Raw genomic sequence first — 15,144 nt, forward strand, 5'->3', positions numbered from 1 at the left:
ACATTCAAATTCAAATATTACATTTATAAAACACAGTATTAGACTAGAAATACTATTTTGAATTTGAATGTGACATTTAAATTTGAATGTAGCATTCGAATAAGAATATTACATTTATTAAACACAGTTGTAGACTAGAAATACTATTTTGAATTTGAATGTGACATTCGAATTCGAATGTCACATTCAAATTAGAATATTACATTTCGAAAATGAATAAATACCTAGGTAAACATTCTACTATTCGAAGAAAATTTTTTTGAATTTTATTGAAAAATTCAAAAACAAAAATTCGAAAATAGAATGTTCGAATGTTATATAAACATTCTAAATTCGATTTGAACGAACAACGTTTTAAATTTCGAATTTTTAGAAACATTTGCTCTTCCCTAGTAGACATGCAGTTTAAAATGCTGGTGCACAGAACATATGCTTCAATTGCCTGTTCATCGTAAAATATATCAATAATGGTGATTACTTTTTCTATTATTTTAGTTATTATTAAAGGGACAATCTAATCAAAATTAAACTTTCATGATTCAGATAGGGCATGCAATTTTAAACAACTTTCCAATTTACTTGTATAATTAAATTTGCTAAATCTAGTAAGGCTCATACGATATTTTCTAACCTCTTGAATGCCATCTATTATCTCAGTGCATTTTGACAGTTTTTCACAGCTAGACAGCTCTAGTTTTTGTGTGCCACATAGATAACATTGTGCTCACTTACATGATATTATTTATGAGTCAGCATTGATTGGCAAAAATGCAAGTCTGTCACAAAAACTGAGATAAGGGGCAGTCTGCAGAGGCTTAGATAAAAAAAAAGTATATTAAAAGTATATTAATTATAACAATGTTGAATATGTAAAACTGGGTAATGGGTAACAAAAGGATTATCTATATTTTTAAACAAAAAAACATTTTCAAGTACACTGTCCCTTTAAGTACATTTACAGGAGCACACATAAGCGGGCATACACACACATATACACACATACATATAAATAAATATAAATAAATATATATATATATATATATATATATATATATATATATATATATATATATATATATATATACATCCTAAACTCTTAAATTATTATGTTAGAATTATATGTCACAAAATGACCATACATTGGCAGATTGGTTCCGGAGATGTCCACTGCCCAGAAGAATCACACTCAATTTCTTTGGAGCCATTTAGCATGAAGCCAGGTAAACAAATAAAATTACACACGGACATAAAACTTGATGGCTTTAAAGGATGAGAACAATTCATCGTTGCATGTCTAGGAGGTGCGAGAGCTCGGCATGGCACAGCTGAAACAACAGAAAAGACATTTTACCCACATGGGTTAAATCACAGGGCAGTGATACAATACCACTTTGTAGTGCTTCACATTTATCATTTAAATAATTTCATAATGCTATAAATATTACAGAACAAAAATATCTTCCATATAAATAGGCCAACAAGGTCAGTGCTTCTGGCATCAGGGTATAAGTGTGCACCAAAATTTGAAGTGAAGCTCTATGTCAATTCTATATTCTTTAAATGTTTTGTTTATTAATTGTTAAACTAATCAATGATCTTTTGTTTTCATTAAAAATGCATTTTTGTCTTAAAGGGCAGAATTATGTTTATCCCTAGTGAAGTATGACTTTGGCCTCCATTTATGAAGCTTTTTAAGCAGCTTCTGAACCAATTCAGTGCTAAAAATTAAAAAGTCCCGTTTGTATGACCGATGCTTCTTAACGTGTCTCTAATCTCAGAGGTTGCGGATGTCAGAACACCCAGTTCTGTTCATCCGGGATTACTGACAAGCTCTGCTCTTGTGCACTAGGCCCTCAATGTCTGATGTCAGGTTCTTTCTATAAAAACCTTTTCAGCATGCTGAATAACTAAATAAATGATGGTCTATATGTTGATTACCTTCACATGTAGGGACTTGATTTGTCCAACCTCCAGACGCCTGGCACATGACTGAATCTGATCCTTTCAGTAAAAATCCTTCAGAACAAAAGAAATTACAGGTAGAATTGTAATGAAATTTCCCATGAACATGGGTACAATTCATCCATCCATAGGTAGGATCTTGCAAAGTCGAACAGGAGATAGCTAGATTGGAACACAAGAAAGCAACGATTATTATTATAATAATTATTATTATTATATATATTTAGAGGAACACACACACACACATACAGATATATAGACCTCCTTGAAAATTTGATTATCATTATTAAGTATATTTAAAGGATCACACTCACACATACAGTACATATGTACTGAGACTAAACTCTAAAAAAACCCCGTTATATTTAGAGTTATATGTCACAGAATGACCATACATTGGCAGATTGGTTCCGGAGCTGTCCATTGCCCAGAAGGATCACACTCAATTACTTTGGAGCCATTTAGCATGAAGCCAGGTATACAACTAAAATTACACATGGACATAAAACTTGATGGCTTTAAAGGATGAGAACAATTCATCATTGCATGTCCAGGAGGTGTGAGAGCTCGGCATGGCACAGCTGAAACAACAGAAAAGACATTGTAGCCACATGGGTTAAATCACAGGGCAGTGAAACAATACCACTCTGTAGTGCTACACATTTATCACTTAAGTAATTTCATAATGCTATTAATATTACAGAACAAAAATATGTTCCATATAAATAGGCCAACAAGCTCGGTGCTTCTGGCATCAGGGTATAGTTGTGCACCAAAATTTGAAGTGAAGCTCTATGCCAATCCTATATTCTTTAAATGTTTTGTTTATTAATTGTTTAACTAATCAATGATCTTTTGTTTTCATTAAAAATGCATTTTTGTCTTAATGGGCAGATTTGTGTTTATCCCTAGTGAAGTATGACTTTAGCCTCCATTTATGAAGCTTTTTAAGCAGCTTCTGAACCAATTCAGTGCTAAAAATTAAAAAGCCCCGTTTGTATGACCGATGCTTCTTAACGTGTCTCTAATGTCAGAGGTTGCGGATGTCAGAACACCCAGATTTGAACACCCAGATTTGTTCATCCGGGATTACTGACAAGTCCTGCTCTTGTGCACTAGGCCCTCAATGTCTGATGTCAGGTCCTTTCTATAAAAACCTTTTCAGCATGCTGAATAAATAAATAAATGATGGTCTATATGTTGATTACCTTCACATGTAGGGACTTGATTTGTCCAACCTCCAAACGCCTGGCACATGACTGAATCTGATCCTTTCAGTAAAAATCCTCCAGAACAAAAGAAATTACAGGTAGAATTATACTGAAATTCTCCATGTACATGGGTACAATTCATCCATCCATACTTTGGATCATTTAGAGTCAAGCAGGAGACTGCTGTAACCAAACACAAGGAAGAATTGATTTAGTGAAACCATAATCTGGATCTCTTATATGCACAACTGGTTAAATTGGTAAGGATTATGAGACAAGCTAATTTATAAACAACTGTTTATAAAAATATATACTGTCATATTGACTCTGGGCAAAAGTGAGTTGACAATAAGTAAGTCATACTTTTTCTTTGTCATGAGCAAACATGTAAAAAGCTGAAAATCTTTTTTTTTTAAAAAAGAATTAGATATTACAAAATGTTTGCCGGAAATAAAAGATAGAGCTCCACTTGTAATCTAGCTCAATATATATATATATATATATATATATATATATATATATATATATATATATATATATATATATATATATATATAGCATACGCTGCCAGCATTTACTATTGCACAAGCATTACCACTAGAAATGCTTGTGCAATGCCGCCTCCTGCAGATTCGCGGCCAATCTGCCGCTAGCAGAGGGGTATCAATCAACCCAATTGTATGCGATTGGGCGGATTGCTGTCCACCGCCTTAGAGGTAGCGGACAAGTTAAGAAGCTGCGGTCTTAAAACCGCTGCTTCTTAACTCTTGTTTCCACCCGGAAACAGGTGTACACGACCCCATTCAGGCCATGATAAATCGGCTCCGAAGGCTCCTCCTTTTATAACATGTCATCAGCTCATGTGACCACTTTACGGCAGCTTTACCAGATCCCAATCTTTTATTTTGGTAATAAATAATAAGTGAACCGCACGAAATTTGATTCCGAACCCGGGACAGCCGAGTTTCTGGGATATTGTATTTCATTTGCGGGCATCAGGAAACCACTATTTCAATACGGAAGACTCCCTGAACTTCCATGAGAGTTGGGATGTCTGTGTATATATATATCTTATGAATCACTGCACTAACCCTAGCTAAGCTTATATGTATGAACAGCGATGCTTTGGCATAAAGGGAATCTGCTGAAAAGCAGACTTGAAGTAAAAAAGTGTGTCATTGTGAACCTCATTTACATATCTTACCCAGAATCCTTTGCTGCATTGGAAACAATGTAATTCAGAGGTTTTCTGTGGGAAAAACAAGCCTTCTGGTCTGTCTAGATTTGTTAATGAACTACACAATGAGTTATTTTCTCTCTCTATATATATATATTTATATATACAGTATATACCATACACTTTTAAATTATTATGTTGTATTCTGACTAATGTCTCAAGGAATGAACATACCTTGGCAGATTGGCTCAGGAGCTGTCCACTGCCCAGAAGAATCACACTCAATTACTTTGGAGCCATTTAGCATGAAGCCAGGTAAACAACTAAAATTACACATGGACATAAAACTTGATGGCTTTAAAGGATGAGAACAATTCATCGTCGCATGTCCAGGAGGCGCCAGAGCTCGGCATGGAAGAGCTGAAACAACAGAAAATACATGTTAGCCACATGAGTGAAATTAAAGATAGTGTCCCCACCTTGGCCACGTCTTCCTGAACAGTTAGGAGTTACACATGTTGCAGGGTGAGCAGGGGGTAGCATAAATAGTGCTGCCCAGTGACATAATGCATGTTCCTCCCTTTATACCCTGGAGAATGTGTAACTAATAACTATCCAGGTAGACATGGCTGAGGGGGCAGCTCTACAGCAGTGATACAATACCAGTGTGCAGTGTTACACATTTACCATTTAATTAATTTCATAATATGATAAATATTACAAAACAAAAATATGTTACATATAAATAAAATATTTTTAATCAAGCAGGAATTTTGGCTTAGACCAACAAGGCCAGTGCCTTGGCATCATGGTAAAGTTATGCACCAGACCTTGAAGGGAAGACCTACGTTAGTCCCATGTTCTTTACATTTTATATTTGTTCATTTTATAACCAATCAATACTCTCTTTTTGTCTAAAGGGGATGCATGACCCCTTCGTTCATACCCGACATCCAGTTGCGAGAAATATATGAAGTAAATACTAGCAAAAACTAGCAGATTTCCCAATGCCTAGGGCAGCAATAAAAGCTAAAGAACCCACTAATCTTAATAATTTTTGCATGCACAATTAATGTAGAATTTCTGTTTATTAGCTACATATAGCCTCCGTTTAGTCCTGCTGCCCATCTTTACAGGGCTGTGTATAAAATGCCTGGGCCCTCCCAAACAATGCTCACAACATAACATCTAACTAAAACCCTACCCTATGCAAGCAAGACCACAGACTATCCAGAAGCAGACCTCAGTACTACCCAGCAAGCCTACACACACAACATACGCACCACACACAACATACACACACACCTCATACACACAGCATATACATACACACACCCCACACAAACACGCACATATACACATACATGCACACGAAGACTCACACATGCACACTTAGACACATGCATGCACAAGCACACATACGCGCGTATACACACATGTACATGCTGACACACACATGTACAAACACACAAACATACATTCACACACATATACTCACACGTACACACATGTGCGCACACACACACACACACACACGCATGAACACATGTGCATGCACAAACATACACACACATGCACGCACACGCTCATTGTTAGATCTTATAAACAATTTAATGGCCATTTATAAAATATATCATTAACTATCTAAACTCTAAAGCAGGACCGAGCATTTTCTGAAATGGTGAATATCCCCCCCCCCCTTCAGATGTTCCATATTAAAGGGACAGTCAAGTCCAAAAGGGAATGTCATTTTAAACAACTTTCCAATTTACCTTTATCACCAATTTTGCTTTGTTCTCTTGGTATTCTTAGTTAAAAGCTAAACTTAGGAGGTTCATATGCTAATATCTTAGACCTTGAAGACTGCCTCTAATCTGAATGCATTTTGACCACTAGAGGGCATTAGTTCATGTGTTTCATATAGATAACATTGAGCTCATGCACGTGAAGTTACCTAGGAGTGAGCACTGATTGGCTAAAATGCAAGTCTGTCAAAAGAACTGAAATAAGGGGGCAGTTTGCAGTGACATGGATACAAGGTAATCACAGAGGTAAAAAGTCTATTAATATAACTGTGTTTGTTATGCATAACTGGTGAATGGGTAATAAAGGGATTATCTTTCTTTTTAAACAACAAAAATTCTGGTGTTGACTGTCCATTTAAATGAAATTCAGAATTAACTATAAGTAAATGTGTTTCTGTCCGTGGGCATGTTCTGTTATTTCTGTTGTTTTTTATGACAATGTTCATTTCTCTCTACTTGTTCTGAGTTTCACTTCCCATAAGTACAATTGCTCTGAACTCTATTGTGGTCAGTGCTCTCTGAATTTGCTCATTCTTGATATGCATTTAACTTTCTTTATTTCCTTTTTTTCCAGACATACTTTCACTTCTATATGTTTCCCTGTCTAATACACTGATTTACAGTTATGTGCCTTTCTTTATTTTCCTCCTTGTGTTGACTCATTGGGCTAGATTACAAGTGAGAGGGCAATAATTAACAAGCCATTAAAAGTGACTGGTTATTGCTATTGCGAGGTCGCGGTAGCAATTAGCACTCCGAAAATTAACCATAGATCTCTAGTTAATTTTCTAAATAGTGGGCAGTTTTTAATTTTAAAAAAATGTAGCTTTTTTTTTAAATTAAAAACAACTGCACTAGGCAATAAGAACTGTGTGTTCCCAGTAAAAATGTATGTATATGCTTATATGTATATATATACTGTATATACAGTATATATATATATATATATATATACATATATATATATATATATATATATATATATATATACTGTATACGGTATATACATTTTTGTAAATATTTTATTATATCTTTTCATATAACAACACTGAAGAAATGACCCTTTGCTACAATGTAAAGCAGTGAGTGTACAGCCTATATAACAGTGTAAATTTGCTGTCCCCTCAGAATAACTCAACACACAGCCATTAATGTCTAAAACTTTGGCAACAAAAGTGAGTACACCCCTAAATGTCCAAATTGGGCCCAATGAGCTATTTTCCCTCCCTGGTGTCATGTGACTCATTAGTGTTACAAGGTCTCAGGTGTGAATGGGGAGCAGGTGTGTTAAATTTGGTATTATCACTCTCACAATCTCTCATACTGGTCACTGGCAGTTCAACATAGCACCTTTTGGCAAAGAACTCTCTGAGGATCTGAAAAAAAGAATTGTTGCTCTACATAAAGATGGCCTAGGCTATATGAAGATTCCCAAGACAGTGAAACTAAGCTGCAGCATGGTGGGCAAGACCATACAGCGGTTTCACAGGACAGGTTCCTCTCAGAACAGGCCTCGCTATGGTTGACCAAAGAAGTTGAGTGCACGTGCTCAGCGTGATATCCAGAGGTTGTCTTTGGGAAATAGATGTATGAGTGCTGCCAGCATTGCTGCTGAGGTTGAGGGGGTGGGGGGTCAGCCTGTCAGTTCTCAGACCATACGCCGCACACTTTATCAAAGTGGTCTGCATGGCTGTCATCCCAGAAGGAAGCCTCTTCTAAAGATGATACATAAGAAAGCCTGCAAATAGTTTGCTAAAGACAAGCAGACTAAGGACATGGATTATTGGAACCATGTTCTGTGGTCTGATGAGACCAAGATAAACTTATTTGGTTCAGATGGTGTCAAGCGTGTGTGGCGGCAAACAGGTGAGAAGTACAAAGACAGGTGTGTCTTGCCTACAGTCAAGCATGGTGATGGGAGTGTCATGGTCTTGGCCTGCATGAGTGCTGCCGGAACTAGGAAGCTACAGTTCATTGAGGGAACCATGAATTCCTACATGTACTGTGACATGCTGAACCAGAGCATGATCCCCTTCCTTCAGAGACTGGGCCGCACAGACATGATAACGAACCTAAACACACCTCCAAGAGAACCACTGCCTTGCTAAAGAAGCTGAGGGTAAAGGTGATAGACTGGCCAAGCATGTCTCCAGACCTAAACCCTATTGAGCATCTGTGGGGCATCCTCAAACGGAAGTTGGGGGAGCGCAAGGTCTCTAACATCCACCAACTCCGTGATATTGTCATGGTGGTGTGGAAGAGGACTTCAGTGGCAACTTGTGAAGCTCTGGTGAACTCCATGCCCAAGAGGGTTAAGGCAGTGCTGGAAAATAATGGTGGCCACATAAAATATTGACACTTTGGGCCAAATTTGGACATTTCCACTTAGGGGTGTACTCACAGTTTAGACATTAATGGCTCTTTGTTGAGCTATTTTGAGGGGACAGCAAAGAATTCCTCAATTAATTCCTCAGTGAAAAAAATATATATAGCAGAATAAAAAATCCATCAAATTGTGTATGGTGTTTGGTATCCGGACTTAACCAAGGTTCCTAAATAATTCCTGATAACTTAAAAGTGAAAAACAATAACATAGCGCAATAAAGTTTAAATAAACATAAAATAATTGAAATGAAGCTCACCATAAGATGTCAATGCGTTTCTACCCTTTTTTTCACTGAGGAATTAATTGAGGAATTCTTTCTGCAATCAGTGTCACATCTTTTATGTATCACTAAACTTTGTTTGGATTAACACATTTTTGGATTAACACATTTATTCTTGGACCTTTTTTCATCACATTCTTTTTATTTTATTTTTTACACCATTTTTTACCTTATTTTGTTGATCACGTGTTCTAACAATTTTTCAATATTTTTTTCTTTTTCTTTTTTACATTTTTCCACTTTTTCACTCTCACAGGATTATCCACTTGATGAACTCTTCCATATAACTTTGGACCTTTTATGTGATCAAAATATTACCACACCATATGGTCATTTATTATTGCAACGCCCTATGTGCATTACCACTAGTATCTGACTTAACAATTTTACTGTATTCTTTTATTATATTTTATTTGTCACTACATTGTATATACCCTCACATGGATCCATGATGTTTTAATTGATATATTGTTATTCTGCACATTTTATCCACTTTAATATTGTAATATTAAATTTCAACTTTTGCCTAGACATTAACTTAGGCGCTCCTTAGCAGAAAAAAAATCTACTACTCATTTGAAGTTCAAACTAAAAGTACTATTACATTGTATTTTTATTATGCATTTGTTGAATTTGCAAATCTTCTGTAATTACTGGTCATTTAATACTATGACCTCTTTCATTATCTTATATCTGCAACATTACTTTTACTATTTATACTGTGATCCTTGTATAAATGTCTCTGCTATTCTGGGATTTCATTTTCTGTTAGAAGACCATTTCTTAGGGGGTTTGGGTGGAGAAAAAGCAGATTTACTAGTGCTTTTCAAATGATGGTTGTTATAAAATGTATAAGCACTCCATGAACCTCTATCATGTCTAAATCATATGACATTAAACAGTATATTACTTGTGTATATACATCAGTATGTGATCTATCTATTCATCTTTTATTATACAACTTGCATTATACAGGCAGAAACAAAATAATGTTGAGGTTAGGCACATAAGAACATTTCAGGAACATTAAGAACCTTGAGAGAAGAGCATCAACGTCCAAACACTTTAAATTATGTGGCATTAAAGGGACAGCAAAGACAAAATTAATGTTTCATGATTCAGATAGAGCATGCAATTTTAAACAATTTTCCAATTGACTTCTATTATCTATTTTGCTTTGTTCACTTGGTATCCTTTGTTGAAAACAATACCTAGGTAGGCTCAGCAGCAGCAATACACTACTGGGAGCTAGCTGCTGATTGGTTGCTGCACATATAGGCCTCTTGGCATTGGCTCACCTGATGTGCTCAGCTTACTACCAGTAGTGCATTTTTGCACCTTCAACAAAGGATACCAAGAAAATGAAAAATATTGACAATAGAAGTAAATTGAAAAACTTTTTAAAATTGTATGTTCTGTCTGAATCATGAAAGAAACAAAACTAGGTTTTATGTCCTTTTGAATAATTTCTTATTATGGCACTCAACTAAAGGGACAGCAAATGCAAATTATTTTAGATCTTATGTAGTTAGTATTTACATTTAAGTATGTACTGCCTCTTTAAACCTTTTGATGTCAGTCTTGTAAGGTTCCCGGATTGCCCACAATTTAAGCCAGCAGCATTTTCCTTATTATATTCTGCTGGGGGACGTATAGCTAACTAGAAGATACTGCCCTCCCCAAAATGGAATTCTTCTTATATACTATTTGTGTACTAATGTTTTTTTAATTTTTGAAAGTAAAATCTGTTTAGATGTATAAAGGTAGTGTCTGTTTTTTCTTAAAGGGACACTGTACCCAATTTTTTTATTTCGTGATTCAGATAAAGCATAAAACTTTAAGCAACTTTCTAATTTACTCCTATTATCAATTTTTCTTCGTTCTCTTGCTATCATTATTTGAAAAAGAAGGCATCTAAGCTTTTTTCTTCGTTCAGAACTCTGGACAGCACTTTTTAATTGGTGGATGAATTTATCCACCAATCAGCAAAGACAACCCAGGTTGTTCACCAAAAATGGACCGGCATCTAAACTTACATTTTTTGCATTTCAAATAAAGATACCAAGAGAATAAAGAACATTTGATAATAGGAGTAAATTACAAAGTTGCTTAAAATTGTATGCTCTATCTGAATCACGAAAGAAAAAATTTAGGTACAGTGTCCCTTTAAATGAATTTCTAAAAAGGACTTGGCACTCCATAAATTCATTGAGCACTTTGCATTAAACATGTGCACCGAGAAACAAATAATTTTGGACCAATTATTTGCCATGAAAAAATACTGTATATACATATATTGTTTCATTTTGTCCAATATGAGAGGGTCATTCATAATTTGTTACTGAAAATCCATTTAACTGCTATTCCCTATGGGAAACAACATAGGTTTTAACCTCATACAGAATACAAGTACACATTGGTTAGCTAAACAGTCCAATATGATAATCACATAAAAGATCAGTAGATCATATGTAATAAAGTAAGCATAAAAGTCATACCCTACTATGTGTATAGTGTGAATGTAAAAAAATCTTCTAGTTGCAAATGTTTTATTATTTTATCCACTAGTTTCACTGCTTGCAGAGCTGCCAAATCACACTACTACACAGTGTGACATACTATTTTGAGTCTCTTCTCCAGATCTCACTACAAATACCCATTTTCACAGTAAAAAAAGGGAGTTAGAAATGTAACTGTGTTCTGTTGTGTTATCACCACATATCAGAATCTTAAGTTTGGGTCTATTGAATATAAATGCAGTGTTTATTATATACAAATCTTAATATTCAAGCATTAGGGGTGTGCATTTAGATGTTTTGGTAGCGTCCAAATACGAAAGTAGGCAGCCGTTTGTGCCCTTTGGCTCATTTCGGAGCCGCATTTATTCTGTCACTAAGCACCGCCACTATACTAAAATGTTTAACCCCTATTCCACCGCTCCCAGACCCCACCGCAACTCTAATAAAGTTATTAACCCCTATTCTGCCGCTCCCGGACCCCGCCGCCACCTACATAATGTTATTTACCTTTATCCCGCCACTCCCGGAGCCCACCGCCACTCTTATAAAGTTATTAACCGCTATTCCACCGCTCCCGGAGCCCACCGCCACCTACATTATGTTATTAACCCCTAATCTGCCGCTCCCGGAGCCCACCGCAACTAAATAAAGTTATTAACCCCTAAACCGCCAGTCCCCCACATCGCTATAAACTAAATTAACCTATTAACCCCTAAACCTAACAACCCGCTAACTTTATATTAAATATTAACTCATCCCTATATTATAATAAATTTAAACTTACCTTTAAATTACATTACACTATATTAAATTAATAATTAATCTACCCTAACTATTATACTAAAATTACATTAAACTATATTAAATTAATAATTAATCTACACTAACTTTTATACTAAATTACATTAAACTACAATTTAAATTAACTATATTATATATTTAAACACCTAACCCTACTCAAATAATTAAAACCTACACTAAACAAATTACAACAAAGCTACAAAAAATAAAAAATAAATTATCAAAGATTTAAACTAATTACACCTAATCTAAAGGCCCTATGAAAATAAAAAAGCCCCCCCAAAATAAAAAAAAAACCCTAGTCTACAATAAACTACAAATAGCCCTTAAAAGGGCCTTTTGCGGGCATTGCCCCAAAGAAATCAGCTCTTTTACCTGTAAATAAAAAATACAAACAACCTCCCAACAGTAAAACCCACCACCCACACAACCAAACCCCCAAATAAAAACCTAATCTAAAAAAAACTGAAAAGGGCATTTGGATGGGCATTGCCCTTAAAAGGGCATTTAGCTCTATTGCTGCCAAAAGCCCTAACCTACAAATAAAACCCACCCAATACACCCTTAAAAAATCCTAACACTAACCCCAGAAGATTCACTTACAGTTTTGAAGATTCGACATCCATCCTCCAAGAAGCCGGCAGAAGTCTTCATCCAAGCGGCCGAAGTCTTCCTCCAAGCCCGCAGAAGTCTTCACCCAGACAGCATCTTCTATCTTCATCCATCCGGCGCGGAGCGGCTCCACCTTCAAGACATCCGAGGCAGAGCATCCTCTTGAATCGATGGCTTCTTGATGAATGAAGGTTCCTTTAAATGACGTCATCCAAGATGGCGTCCCTTAGATTCCGATTGGCTGATAGAATTCTATCAGCCAATCAGAATTAAGGTTAAAAAAATCCTATTGGCTGTTACAATGAGCCAATAGGATTGAACTTCAATCCTATTGGATGATCCAATCAGCCAATAGGATTGAGCTCGAATTCTATTGGCTGTTCCAATCAGCCAATAGAATGCCAGCTCAATCCTATTGGCTGATTGCAACAGCCAATAGGATTTTTTCAACCTTAATTCCAATTGGCTGATATAATTCTATCAGCTAATCGGAATCTAAGAGACGCCATCTTGGATGACGTCATTTAAAGGAACCTTCATTCCGAAGAAGCCGTTGATTGAAGAGGATGCTCCGCATCGGATGTCTTGAAGATGGAGCCGCTCCGCGCCGGATTGATGAAGATAGAAGATGCCGTCTGGGTGAAGACTTCTGCGGGCTTGGATGAAGACTTCGGCCGATTGGATGAAGACTTCGGCCTGCTTCTTGGAGGATGGATGTCAGATCTTCAAAACTGTAAGTGAATCTTCGGGGGTTAATGTTAGTATTTTTTAAGGGTGTATTGGGTAGGTTTTATTTTTAGGTTAGGGCTTTGGGCAGCAATAGAGCTAAATGCCCTTTTCAGGGAAATGGGGAGCTTAGTTTTTGTTAGATTAGGTTTTTATTTGGAGGGTTGGTTGTGTGGGTGGTGGGTTTTACTGTTGGGGGGGGTGTTTGTATTTTTTTATTTACAGGTAAAATAGCTGATTTCTTTGAGGCAATGCCCCGCAAAAGGCCCTTTTAAGGGCTATTTGTAGTTTATTGTAGGCTAGGAATTTTTTTTATTTTGGGGGGGGCTTTTTATTTTCATAGGGCCCTTAGATTAGGTGTAATAAGTTTAAATGTTTGATAATTTTTTAAATTTTTGCAACTTGGTGTTTAATTTTTTGTGTAACTTAGTGTTTGTTATTTTTTGTAACTTAGTAATTTTTTAGTGTAGATTTTAATTATTTGAGTAGGCATAGGTGTTTAAATATATAATATAGTTAATTTAAATTGTAGTTTAATGTAATTTAGTATAAAAGTTAGGGTAGATTAATTATTAATTTAATATAGTTTAATGTAATTTTAGTATAAAAGTTAGGATAGATGAATTAATAGTTTAATATAGTTTAATTTAAGTTTAAATTTATTATAAGATAGGGATGAGTTAATATTTAATATAAAGTTAGCAGGTTGTTAGGTTTAGGGGTTAATAGCTTTATTTATTTTATGGCGATGTGGGGGGCTGGCAGTTTAGGGGTTAATAGGTTTAGTAAGTGCTAGTGATTTGGGAGGCCAGGGGTTTAGGGGTTAATACATTTATTTAGTTGCGGTGGGGTCCGGGAGCGGTTAATAACTTTATGTAGGTGTCGGCGGTGTTGGGGCGGCAGATTAGCAGTTAATAAGTATTATGTAGGTGGCGGCGATGTCGGGGCAGCAGATTAGGAGTGTTTAGACTCGGGGTACATGTTAGGAATCAATGGGATATTGGGCAGCAGCGAGCATGAGCTTTCGCTGCTTTCGTACTCCCATTGATTCCTATGGCATCCGCCGCCTCCAGGGTGGCATATTGAAAACCAGGTACGCTGGCCCGGAATAGTGGCAAGCGTACCTGCTAGGTATTTGTTAACTTGCAAAAGTAGTCAGATAGTGCCAAATTTGCATTCAGAACATCTGTAGTGACGTAAGCATCGATCTGTGTCAGACTGAAACCGGTGGATCGTATGTTACGTCACAAATTTCAACTTTTGCCGGTCTGTAGGCTTTGATAAATAAGGCGAATCAAGCTCTCCACAATTGCGCTGCGGAATTGCAGCGTATTTGCGGTTGACGGCTTGATAAATAGGCCCCCTAAAATCTGGTTTTGTACAGAACTTAGTGTGTTGCACTTTCGCAAAAATAAATAAAAAGATCTGAACGCCACAAACGGTCGTCTACTTCTGCATTCAGAAGGTTCGGTAGCCCCTTTCAAGCATCAAATGAAAATGTAATATTGAGCAATGTGTATACTTTTTTATTACAATTTTTTTAAAGAATATATGCTGTAAAATATAGTACTTTAACACAATTTTTTATTTTGCTTTCAAGCTAATTTTTCAATTCCAAACTGCTTTCTATGTTGCAATAAAGGTTTCAGCACTTTGTGATATCAT

The 15,144-nt window shown here is 36.0% G+C and overlaps 1 protein-coding gene across 1 annotated transcript in view; it reads right to left on the bottom strand.

The window, feature by feature from the left end:
* Positions 1-1,122: 1,122 nt before the first annotated feature.
* The window catches only part of LOC128640708 (P-selectin-like), a 171,895-nt gene continuing 157,873 nt past the window's right edge, over positions 1,123-15,144 (bottom strand). The window contains exons 6-10 of the mRNA XM_053693136.1: positions 4,585-4,770; positions 3,171-3,356; positions 2,358-2,543; positions 1,939-2,124; positions 1,123-1,325 (exon numbers count right to left, since the gene is read on the bottom strand). Coding sequence (XP_053549111.1) covers positions 1,123-1,325; positions 1,939-2,124; positions 2,358-2,543; positions 3,171-3,356; positions 4,585-4,770 — 947 coding nt within the window. The remainder of the gene's footprint in view (positions 1,326-1,938; positions 2,125-2,357; positions 2,544-3,170; positions 3,357-4,584; positions 4,771-15,144) is intronic.

This window comes from Bombina bombina, chromosome 10 (assembly GCF_027579735.1).
Source record: "Bombina bombina isolate aBomBom1 chromosome 10, aBomBom1.pri, whole genome shotgun sequence".
NCBI classification, from domain to species: Eukaryota; Metazoa; Chordata; class Amphibia; order Anura; family Bombinatoridae; genus Bombina; species Bombina bombina.